We start from the raw sequence: 12,252 nt of genomic DNA on the forward strand, positions 1-12,252 counted from the left end.
GCAGAGCTCTGTGTGTGTGTGTGCGTGTGTGTGTGTGTGTGTGTGTGTGTGTTTGCTGTTATTTTGTTTGTTTGTTCGGTTAAACAGGGCTCCCAACCCTGCCGGGTGTATTCTATAACGTGCAGTTTAGGCCAGGCTTGGTGGCTTATGCCTGTAATCCCAGCACTTTGGGAGACTGAGGCGGGAAGATCCCAGGAGTGGGCAACATCGACCTCATCTCTACAGAAATAAGGAAAAATTAGCTGGACTTGGTGCTGTGTGCCTGGAGTTCTGGCTACAGGAGGCTGAGGCAAGAGGATCTACTTGAGCCCAGGAGTTGGAGCCTGCAGTGAGCTATGATCGTGCCACTGCACTCCAGCCTGAGCAAGAGAGCAAGACCCTGTCTCTTAAAAAAAAAAATGCAATTTAGTAAATTCTAAAATCTGAAAATTCTCAATTCTGAGACCAATTCTCTTGGCCCCAAAAGTTTCTGTGATAAGTGATTGGGACCTGGAGATAGATACATATATGTAGATACATATATATATACATAATGAGACCATAGTGATACAAAAGCTGTAAAAGTAAAGAACTTAGACCTAGTTTTACGACTCCACATCATTAAGCGACATTACACTCTAAAACATGGGGCCAAGATGACAGTCCCAGCGTTACTGAAGCTGGGAAGCACCACAAAAACCCGAGGTTCTTTCCCTGTCGTTGAAGTCAAGGTTTGGGAGGTCTGTTCTAGAACTGTGAGGTGCTGGCCCTCTGACCGTCTAGGTTTTGTTTCCAGGTCTTTGGCGCAAGGCATGAGCTGCCTCTCACTGTCTGGGCTAAGAACCATCCAGAGACCAAAGCAGCAGAGGAGAGAAGTGCCCCGGGGCTGTGGTGAGGGTGAGACCAGGGGGAAAGGATCTCAAGAGCCTCGGCTGCTGGCCTCCGGGGCTACCAATGCAGGCCCCCTCCCTGACAGCCCCCCAGGGACAGCAGCAACGGAGCCTGGCGTGCAGAGTCCGCAACAAGAGAACAGGGACTTGCCCGCGCTCTGCCACCGTCTGAGGCACCAACCCAGCTGCAGGACATGGGGCCTGCTCCTGCGGCCACAGTGCCTGCCCTGAGCTGTGAGGTCCAGAGACACCCCCAGGCCTGTGCTCCCAGGCTGGCTCCACACCCACACTGACCTTAGGGGTGTCTGGGCCCCGAACCCCTCTCCCACTTGGGAAACCAGCTCCCTTAACATCGCAACCAGTGTCTCCAGAGGAGCCGGGAGCTCAGGTCCTTGGAGATGCAGAGTGTGTTCCCACGTGCAGAGAGGGGCGAGATCTCTGCTGCTGGAGCTACCGGCTGGGAAGGGCAGGAGAGGTGGTCTGCACGGCCCCTTCCTTCCCTGCGTCCCGCTGCTCTCCCTCCCCAGGGCTCTGTCCTGCCTCAGCCCCCTCCTGGTGCCCTTTCCCAGGGTCTGAATGGCGGCTGGGGCAGATGGGGCCCGATGTCACTGAGGGACAGGCCAGGATTCCTGTTCTTTCTCTCTGGGTGGCCCTCTTGTCTGCAGGGAGTGCTATATTTCTGTCCGGGCTTTGAGGACAAAACTCCCCTGCAAAGGGCCAAGTAGCTTATCTTATGACAGCCACTTGTCAGACACACTGAGCACTGAATTCTCGCTCTGCGTCTTGCTTGGTGTTTCAAAGAGCTGACTTGGACGTGGCAACGAGAGGGAAGAAGAGGACTGCGGCGTCTGAAAGCGCAGCGTCGGGTGGAGGGCAGACGGAACCCGGAACCCGGTGTTTCAACACTCAACCTCCCCTCCGTCCCCAACACGTGAATGACAGTAACCAGGGCCGTGGATGATGTGTTGGAGGGTGGGGAGAAGTGAGAGAAATAAATATACAAATCCTCAAATATGGAGTGTTCTGTCTTCCTTTTGGATTCCAGGTGGGCTGTAGCATAGGTTCTGGGACTTTGATAGTAGGAATATTTGAATATTCTGATTGTAAGATTCATTTTAGTCTAAATTAACACACACAGCACTAGAATGTAGGGACGAGCTGGTGTGCTGGCGCCAGGCCTGGAAAAGCTGACTGTGTGCCCCTTCCCAGCCCTGCGTCCAGTGACGTCACCTTGGTGGCTCGGAAACTGCCCCACTCCGCAGGGCTGCTTCTCCTCCACCAGCACCGGACAGGTCTGTCCTCAGCTCCTGGCACAGAGTAGGTGCTTAAACATTCAAGGAATGAATAAATGAATGAACCACAACCTCCAACAGAAGAAGGAAGAAGGGAACAGCATCCTCTAAGTTCAGTTGAAGGAGAGTTCAACAAACACCGTGTGCGGGGCGCTGAAGGGCGTGTGTGTTTTGGGGTAGCCCAGCTTCTGGACTTCCCATCTGGGGACACCGCCAGTCCCTGTGTCTCAGGCCCTGGCCGCCAGGCTGCAGGCGTGCTCCTGTGGGGGCTGAGTCTACAAGGACCACTCAGGGTTTCTTCCAGGGGTGGCATGGGTCAGCGTGGCGTGAAAGCGGTGGTGGCGGTAGTCCAGCATCCAGCAGGGTAGGGCCCAACCAGAACTGTTCCCGGGCCACCACCTATGGCATTGGCAGGGGTTCCAGCCCCCTTCCGTGCCTGATTCTCCAGCTTTTCCGTCAATTCCCTGAGGTCCCGATGTCCTTCCTCTAAGCAGCGTCTATGTTTACGTTGACTAAGTCCTTTGCTGTGGCGCACAGCCAAGAACCCCACGGGTCAGTTCAGGTCCCCTGAGAAGCAGACGCCAAGGCGGGACTAGATGTGCCAGAGATCTGCGGGGGAAGAGCCGTGAAGATAACGGAGGGAGGGGACGGGGGAGCCTCCCACATGTGGTGTCCTGCGCTGGAAGCTTCTCACAGGCCTGTCCTGAGGCGACCCTTCAGGCCACCACAGACCTCTGGTACAGGGCACAGCCATGAAAAAGATCTCTGCCCTTGCAAAGTTCAGAGGGAGAAAGAGACAAAATATCAATCACTGCAGTAGTTGGAAAGTGCCAGGGCAAACGCTGGCACCATGACAGAGCGGAGGCAGGCTCTGTCATGACCGACGTCAGGGAAGGGGAGCCCTGGGGTCTCCCGCCTTCCGTCCCAACCCAACCACACAGAGAGACCTGGCCACTCATTTCTCAGCCTCTTCCGCACCTGCCCTCTGCAGAAACAAGGTCACAATATAGCGAATTGAGGATACCAGTCTGAGGGAGCCTGCATGGGGCAGAAGAAATAAACTTTTATTCAGCACCTAGTAGGAGCTTTATGGAAGCCAGTTACTCGCCAGCCCACCACCCTCTGTGTGAGGCTCCAGTGAGCAAGTCGAGGCTTAAGGGGGTGACAAGGCTTGCCCAGGCTGACACAGAAGCAGAGCGGGGTTTCGGCCCAGGTCTGTCTGCCACCCCAGGCACCCTGACCCCTGAGTGGGAGGGCGTCTCTGGTGCAGCCAGTGCGTGGCATAGGACAGTGCAGAGGGGGCTTTACAGTGGGAAGGAAGGTCTTACTCTTCCCTCTCCCCACCAGTCTTCTTTCTAAACGCTCATATTTTTGTGCACCAGTTATGTGCTGGGCACCGCACTCCCCACATCTCTGTGAAGTAGGCGGAGGAACGTGAGGCCTGGAGAGGAGAAGTTCTTGCCCAAGCCAGTCATTGGTGGAGCCAGGCTGCAGGGTCCATGGCTGCCCCTTAGCGCTGGGTGTGGGTCCTGCCTCCCCAGCCTCTGGGTCCTCTCTGCAGCTGGGGTAAGACTTAGGAAATCATGGGTCTGGGTGTCTGCGAGGAAGCAATCACAGGAAAAACAGGAACAGATCAGGAAAGTGAACTTCTCTGGGCCTCCACTGCCCCGCCCTGCAGCGGGAGAAGCATTTTCCTCCCACTTAACAGGGGACCTTTGACCAAGCTCAGAAAAGTCCCAGCTGGTGGGGGCAGGGAGTGGAGCTTTTTGAATGGAAGAAGTGATGTTGCTTTTCTAGAGAGGCTCTGGGTAATTCTCCTCCCCTGGCTCTGCCAAGCTTTATCTGTGCCTAAGAATTCACACAGCTGGGGGGGGGGGGCGCGGGGGCCCTGCCCCAACTGCTGCTCCTCCCTTTTCATAGATAGTTAAGAAATGGGCCTGATTTAAAGTGGCTGTGGGATTTTTGGGGGGTTTTGTTTTGTTTTGGCTGGTCAAGGGAAGCAGTGGGAGTGGAGATCTTGGAATCTGTAACTGGTTGTGATCAATTGGTTGTAAACACCACTGCCCAGACCAGCTGGTTGTGGTTTTTTTTTTTTGGTTTTTTTTTTATGTTTAAAACATTATATTTACTAAGCTTTTGGCAACAGCTTTGTATAACAAGACACAGCACACCAGGCCTGCCACTCAACTTGTTTATGGTAAGTCTCAGCCTCAATATGAAGCTGCTTAAAAAAAAAAAATCAAAACCCTGCTTTTTACATGCTAAAAATCTTGGCAAGTCCATCCTTAAACATAGCAATGAACTTAAAACAGTAAAGTAATGAGTTAACAAAAGCTAAACCTTGCAGCCTAAACAAAATTCATACAAAAAAATAAAGTAATTATCACTGGTTACATAAAATTTTCCTGACTGGTTAAAACTTAACAGTATAAAATATACATTTTAGAATCTTTAGTGATCAAGTTTAAAAAGTACCAGTGTCTATTTGAAATGATTCCTCTCCAAAGCCAAGTATAATCAAAATGAATTCAAATGACATAACACATTCTAATGCTAAAAAATATTGAGCATTATTGAAGCTTCTGGGCTTTCTCTAATTCACTTAAAGCAGCATATGACAGACTCCCAGGATGTCACTTAGCCCAGTAAAGGGCAAGACTGCTGGTACCCAACTCTGACCTCCCCCCAAAACACGGCTCCTGTGCCCACAAACATAGGATGTGTGAGGATCAAAGGCATCCTATTCTGCCAGCTAAGGAGATAGCGCGAACCACTCCCCTACCCTAAAATCTCCTTCCCTAGGTAAGTAGAAAATACACAAATGGGAAAAATTAAAATACACTTATGTATAGAGTAAAAATTTTGAAATATCAATGTAATCCCTACTTCAAAAATTTTAACTAGAGTTATCTGGTCATTTCTGATTACATCTTAAAGATGTACCCAGATTCAATTTCTGTTGATTTATCATTAGACATTTCTAGTCAAAAATATTAACTTTATTCCCAAATATCTTAAGCACTAGTGCAACTGTAGTGTATCATCTCCCAGAGTTACCAAGCACTGGAAGAGAAAAAATAGATGTTCAAGCAGCAGGTGGTAATTATGGAATTATTTCACAAAGCGGAATCTGAGAGGCTACCGAATAGTCCAGGAATAATTCTAAAAACAAGAAAATTCATGCATTTTAGTAAATACGTCATTTTCACAGTTGAAGTTTCCCTAGACATTGCACTTTCTTTTATAAGGGAATCCTGATTTTTTCTTAATGTTACAAGTCAGGACTTGAAGGAGCGCCTTCTTTGTCTTCTTCCTACTGTGTTTCTTATGTTTCTTTTTCTTGTTTTTTCTGTTGCTTTTTCTCGTTCTTCACTGCTTTTCTTCTTTCTTGCTCCTTTCTGGCTTTCATCATCTGTAAAAGGGAGATACAATATCCACACCTCAAAGGGAAGTGCCCCCTCCATATAATCTGATTCCAATAAGGACTCAGATGATAAAGGTTTAGCTTCAGGATACATCTTTCTGTTTTTTTGCTGAGTCCTTTAACGTCCTTTTCTTTCTCAGTTGCGTCCTTTGACTTCTTTTTCGTTTTTAAACTATCCTTACTGTCTGATTCAGTGTCCAACCCGGAGCTTTCAGATTTATGGGAACGGTTCTTCTTTCTCTGTTTTCCTTGTTTCTTGTCCTCATCTTCGGAATCTGAGGAACTGCTGGAAGACCCAGAGCTTGAAGACGGTGAGCACCTTGAGGCTTCTGCTGCTCTTTTTCCTTTCTGTTTTTTGGATGCGCTCATACTTCCGCTTAACGATTTCTCCCTGTGTTTTTCTAGTTCTTTCTTCCAGTGCTCATTCATTTTTTTCTTCAAATTCAGCCAAGCCTGGGAAACTTTTTCTTTTCTAGTGGCTCTTTCACTTCCTTCCAGGGAGGCCTTGGTCAACTCTGATAACCATGGATCGTTGGCTCTAAATACTGGACTGGACCCCTTGATCTGGCCATTGCTATTGGTTCATATCAGCCACCGGACTGTCCCGCTTCCCCATGGTGCCCGACTGAGCAAACAGACGCTGAGGGAGACCAGGCTGGAGAGAGGAGACGAGACGGCAGCAGCAGGCCGGCCACAGGTCCCTCCGCCACCTCCCCACTCCGCCCCTGGCTGTGTCTTAATCAACATTTTGTCTGAGCATCAGTTGCGGATCCAGAAGATGAGCTGGAGGTGGTGGTCTTTAGAGGGCTGAGCTCCCCACTTGGCTTTTCTCCGGCGAAATGGGACCAGGCACAGGGCTGAAGACAGAAGAGGGTGGGGGAGGGGACCAGCCTTTGTGACTTCTCCACCTCCCACGTGTACAGGGCCAGTGCCATTTTCCTAAAGATGGGTGAATTCCAGTTTCACAAAAAAGATGGCAGACAAGGAGTGCCTTGGTTGAAAAAAAGAAGAAAACCTAGGAAAGGAAGTTAAATTTATCACCTTTACTGAGCCCCTACCTTGACGCCAACTAGTGCCCTGGGCTCAGGCAATTGGGATGCAGGCCTCACTCACCCCCTCACCACCCCCCCAAAACTCACAGCTGAGTCAAGGAGATTCGCGCTGTGTGATGCACCACAGACAGGGCCAGAGACTGAGGGAGCCCATCACCCCTGCCCGGGGTGGTGTGGGGAAGACTTCAAAAGGTGATTTTTGACCAGGGTATTGAGGGATGAGTAGGAGTTCAAGAGGTGGAGGAGATTGGGCGAGGGCATTCTAGGCAGTGGAAAATCTGCCTGGGAGGTGGGAAACAGCAGCACGTGTGTGGAGAAACTCAGTTGTGGCTGAAGTGTAGAATCCAGGGGTGAAAGAGGAGTGAGTGGTCGGACACGGAGGTGTATTGTATGCAGGGCTGGCGTGCAGTGGAGGGGACACGGCACAGAACTGGAAGGCGTGGGCAAGAGGAAATGGCATTGGAGAGGTGACTGGCACAGACCCAAGATAGGAAAGACAGGTGACCACAGGGTGGAGGATAAGCCAAGCCTTGGCACAGACCCAAGGGGTGGGAGGCCCTGGGCATCGCTGGTCACCACCGGGCCTCTCCGCGGGCGCACTGTCCTCCCACGGGGACTGGGGATGGGTGGGGGGAGATGGGGCGGGGAGGAAGCCAGCCAGCGGCAAGGAGAGAAAGTCCAACCTCCGCGGGCGTTCCTCACGGCCCGCCGACCTCCCGGGCTGGGGCTGGGGCAGGGGCAGGGGCGGGCACCGACGGAGCGGCCCTGCCCGCGCTCGCGCGGAGCTCACGGAGACAGGTAGGAAGGCAGAGGCACAGGGAACTGGCCGGCCGGGCCGCAGGGACAGCACACCCCAGGGCTTCTGCAGGAATTTGCTCCGCTTGGCCGGCGGCAGCTGCGGAGTCCCGCGTCAGAGAAAGTGGGGGGCCGGGAAGAGACCCCGCCTCCAACTTCCTCCGCCTAGGTGGCGCAGGGCCCAGTCACCGCTGCGGGCCGGGCCGGGGTGGGAGGTCGCCGGCGGGAAGGAAACGCCGAGAGCCGCGGGGGCTGGTGCGGAGCGGCCCCGGAGCCTCCCTCCGTCGGACGCCGTTCCCCGCGCGTCGCCGAGGTGCGGCTGGGGCCGTGGTCTGGCTCGCCCGAGTCCAGAAGACCCCGCCGCGGCCAGCACCTGCCCTGCCACCCCCGGGCCCCCAGTGCGGGACAGCGCCTCTGCGCCCTCGAGGGGCGCGCCAGGCGCGTTCCCGGGCTGGGGACGCGGGGCAGACGCAGGGGAGAGCCTTGCGTGGGGGGCGCACGGGGAAGGGCGTCGTGCCGGCCTCGGCGGCCCCGGAGTCTGTTGGGGACAGTGAGGGGAGGCGCAGATGGGCTCGGTCGGCATCCTCCTTTCCTCCCCTTCCCCGCCCCGGGTCCTGGCTGCGGGCCCCAGACGTCGCGTCCCCACCAGCCACCTTCTGCCCGCAGACTCGGTCCTTGGGAACACGGCGTCTTGGGGGCCCACCCTGCGTGCCGCGGCCACCCGGTCCCTGCCCTTGGGAGGCAGGGGGCGGTCGAGGCCGTAAGGCCTGCGGAGTAGTCCAGTGGTCACACCCAGGGCTGGCCTGTAGTCAGGCGGGTCATTTGCCACCAAATGAATTGAAAAAAACTGAACTTTTCAGGCGCTGGGGACTTTGAAATTGCAGATATGGGCTCTAATCCAGATTGTAGCTGTGGTGTACCAGGGGCAAGCCTAAGTAAAATTCTTTCCTCCTGTCCTCCTTCAGCCTCCCTGCCCCTCATTAGCCCTAGGGTGTCCCCTGCCAACCCCCTTCCCCTCGCACCGTGCAGTTCCCGGGGCTGCCCCCGACAGAGCAGAGGCAGTGCCTGGCAGCAGCCCCCCTCCCTCACCCTCGTTACACCAGGAATCATGAAAATAATGAATCACTGTGCCAAATTATCTAGTATGTACGTCATTCAATGAGCCAGGTTACATTGTGCTGAACTTGGCTTCTGCATGCTGTCTTATCCTTGTAAACTGAAGTCATTTTATACCTTAAAAAAATTAGAGAGAACGTTGGTAGAATTACAGATTTTAAAATTGAAACATACAAGACAGTACTTGTTTAATGTTTTGTGCTGAACGGCGCACAATGCCTATGTCATCACTCCGACACAGTGACATGTACACACATGCACACATACTGCACAGGGTGTGCAGATGAGACATGCGTACACCACCCTGCGCGCAACACACACACACACACACACACACACACAACAGACTGCACTCAGGCCTGCTGTGCACATTGTGTAGCACACATTGTGTCATTGTGTGCATGCACAGGCCAAACTCCACCCACACACTGCACACACCCTGCTTATGGAGCTGCCCTGTGCAGAAAAATGCTGGTTTGGGCTTAAAATAGGATAACAGGTCGGCGCGGTGGTTCATGCCAGCACTTTGGGAGGCCGAGGTGGGAGGATCACTTGAGGCCAGGAGATTGAGACCAGCCTGAGCAACACCGAGAGACCCTGTCTCTTAAAAAAAAAAAAAAAATTAGTGGACATGGTGGCCTGTAGTCCCAGCTAGTCGGGAGGCTGAGGCAGGAGGATCGCTTGAACCCAGGAGTTGTGAGCTGTGATGCTAGATCCACTACACTCTAGCCCGGGTGACAGAGCGAGAATCCGTCTCAAAAAATATATATATATGTATATATATGTAATTAACATTTTAAAAATATTTGAGTTTTAAAAGTGTCTTCAGAGACTTTCATCTTTTTAAGGAAAAATCTGTATTATGAGTTTTTAAACAACTGATGTAATGGCTTTTTATAAAGAAATCTCTTGCTCAATTAAAACAGTGAGTCTAATTTATATTCTGAACTCCCAGTTTTTCAAGGACATAGAAGTATTTTTAATTGCTCTCTCTGTTTTCCTCCAGAACTCTGAAACAAGTTGTTCCTGAACTTCTGCCAGGTGTCCACGGGCCCTGTCTGGCTCTCCCGTATGAGCTGCACGGCAGGTGTGGGCGCCTGGTTCTCCACTACACACCGCGCTCGCTACGGTCCCAGCGTGGGTCTCCTGGTCACCTGTGGGTCACCTTGCCCACACACCCGCGCCCGCACTCGGGACAGCTGTCGGAGCCCCGGGCTGCAGCAGCTCCGGGTGGTGCCCTGCCCTGCCCTGCCCCTGCCCCTGCCCCCGCCCCCGCCCCTGGCCTGGCGCCTCCCTGCGGCTGTAACCCGCTGCCTGTCCCGCAGGCGGAGATGCGGCTGTTCCTGCTTCTGCCGCTGCTGCTGGTCCCGGCGCCCGCGTCCGCGGTGAGTGCGGGCCCCGCCCCGCCCCCCGGGAGGACCCTTCGGGGAGGCAGGGACGAGGACGTGTGGGTCCCCGGCTGGTTGGAGCCCACCGCCTGCGGCAGCATCCCAGGAGAGGGGCAATGCCGGGGAAGATGGGAAGCGAGGAGTGAGCAGGCCTGCCTGAGCTCCTTCAGAAAGGGCTGGGGCCATGAAGCCAGCGGGCCAGGTGCAGGTTTCAGGGATGGCACCGTCTCACCACCCTCCCCCTTCAGAAGGTGGTAGGTGCACTTCATGGAGGTGCAGTTAATGCTGGTCCCCCAGGTGGTCTTCCAAGGTGGAAGGACAGGTGGGGGGGGGAGCAATGCTGGGACCAACCAAGGTGCAGGGCTGGGTGGCCCATCCCACCAGACACCTGTCACCTGGAACCAATTACAGCTTCAGAGGCGTGGGGTCCCTGTCATTTCGTGTCCCCTTGGAGTTAGCGCTAGAACAGGACTGCCCAGTAGAACCTTCTGAGATGATGGACAAGTTCTGTGTCTCTGCTGTCCAATAGGTAGCCACTAGGTCCATGTGGCTATTGAGCACTTGCAATGTGGCTCGTGCAACTGAGAAACTGAGTTTTAATTTTATTTGCCTTTAATTAATTTAAATTTAAATAGCCACACGTGGCTAGTGGCCATCATATCAGACTGCACATTTTGAGAGGGGATAAAAGAAGCCAACTGGTGATCAGAGTAGCTGTTTCATTAACAGGGGCCCCAAAGGACAGGGCTCCCTGGGGCAGGTAGCTGGGTTCTGAGGATACACAGGAAATCTTGATCGCAGGACACGCTTTCGGGGGGGGGGGGGAGGGTCTGAGAGCTGGGTGCTGCCCGGCTAGGTGTCTGGCAGAATAAAGGGCACAGAGGCAGCCAGGCCCTGTCCTGCCCCTGGAGAGCTGTCCCTAAGGAGAAACCCACAGCCCTGTCCACTCCTCTATGAGGCAGACAGGAAGTGAGAGAGGAAGGGTCCCTGAGAAAGGACCCAAACTGCTGCCTCTGTGGGCTCGTGGGTTAGGGTTGAGCAGGGGCCGGTGTGGGGCAGGCAGGGGTGAAGGTGGGCGCTGGGCCGCCTCCAAGAGTCCCGAGGGTCCAACACGGGCTGCAGAGCGTTGGGTGGGTCAGAGCCAAGCTTCCTCAAGTCCTCTCCACCACCTGCCAGCTCCCCACAGTCACCTCTGCGACCCCATGGACCTTGCTCTTAAGTGCCACACTCTGAGGTTCTTCAGTGTGCTGGTACCCCAGCTGCAGGAAGGCCAAAGCCCAGGGGCAGGGGCCACTGGGACAGTGTCAGGGCCCTAGGATGAAATCCCAGAGCCACCCTGTAACAGCTTGCATGACCCTGGGCAAATCACCAAGCTGTAGACACCTCTAATTTGGGGGTAATAATGCTCACCCCCAGGCTGTCGTGCAGATGAAACCAATCAAGGTTTATGAAGCACCCTGGATCCTATTAGGCCCTTTCTCCCTTAGAAACACCTGAGCAGCCTTCGCCGGCCACCTCCTACTCGCAGTGTGGGCGTCTCAGGAGGGTCTGGGCTAGGCCTGGGCCGGGTACTCGTCTCCCCTACCCTCGACCTGTCTGGTGGAGGGGCTGTGGCCCTGCTCACAGCTCAGCTGCCTCCCTTTCAGGTTCTAGCTGGGGCAGGGTCCACCGCCGGGTCCTGAGCACCTTTTCAGGATCCCGCTAGCGCTGCCAGGGGTCGGTGTGAACAGAACGAGTCAATGACTAAAGGTGGTGGACTGCAGGTGCCCGTGCCCCAGCCTCTGCTCCTGCTCGCGTGCTCGCTGTCTCACACCCCCATGCCCCTGGAAACTGCGGCAGGCAAGGGGGCCCCTGGGTGGCTCAGGTAGGAGTGGGTGGGGTGCTGACGGCAGCAGGGACAGGTGGGGGCAGGCCCAGGGTGGGGCTGGGCTGCACCAGCTCATTCTGCTTCACACCGTCGGGCACTTCATGGTTTGGGTAATTACAGAGAAGCAGAACGTGCCTTCTGGAGAGACAGCGTGCGGTGAGTGGACAGACCTGGGCTCCTTAGGCACCCGTGCTGGTGCCCTGGGCTGCTGGGCGCCTGCCTCACAGGTGTTGGGTGCAGGAAGCAAGAGGATGTTCGAGAGGGACGTGTCCTGGGCTCAGCCTTCAGGGACCCTGTGTTCAGTCCAGTCTTCCCCAACCCCAGCCTGCCAGCCACAAGGTGGCTCTGTGGCAGAGGCACTCCTTGTTGCCTTGGCCACACCTTGGTCCAGCCCAGCTCTGGGTAAGGGTGGGTTTGGGGAGGGAGGCTCAGGGTGCAGTTCAGAGCCA

General features: G+C 54.5%; 1 protein-coding gene and 1 pseudogene across 3 annotated transcripts in view; one reads left to right on the forward strand and one right to left on the reverse strand.

Moving 5' to 3' along the window:
• Positions 1-1,319: 1,319 nt before the first annotated feature.
• LOC138398602 (protein FAM133B-like) lies at positions 1,320-6,201 on the reverse strand (annotated as a pseudogene).
• Positions 6,202-9,864: 3,663 nt separating this feature from the next.
• Positions 9,865-12,252, forward strand: part of PAPLN (papilin, proteoglycan like sulfated glycoprotein) — a 33,541-nt gene continuing 31,153 nt past the window's right edge. For 2 of the 3 annotated variants that reach the window (XM_069465098.1, XM_069465099.1), the window contains exon 1: positions 9,865-9,933. In XM_069465098.1, the coding sequence (XP_069321199.1) occupies positions 9,880-9,933 (54 nt within the window). In that variant the 5' untranslated portion in view covers positions 9,865-9,879. The remainder of the gene's footprint in view (positions 9,934-12,252) is intronic. The other variant, XM_069465097.1, reaches the window with a different exon arrangement.

Source organism: Eulemur rufifrons, chromosome 2 (genome assembly GCF_041146395.1).
Source record: "Eulemur rufifrons isolate Redbay chromosome 2, OSU_ERuf_1, whole genome shotgun sequence".
Taxonomy (NCBI): Eukaryota; Metazoa; Chordata; class Mammalia; order Primates; family Lemuridae; genus Eulemur; species Eulemur rufifrons.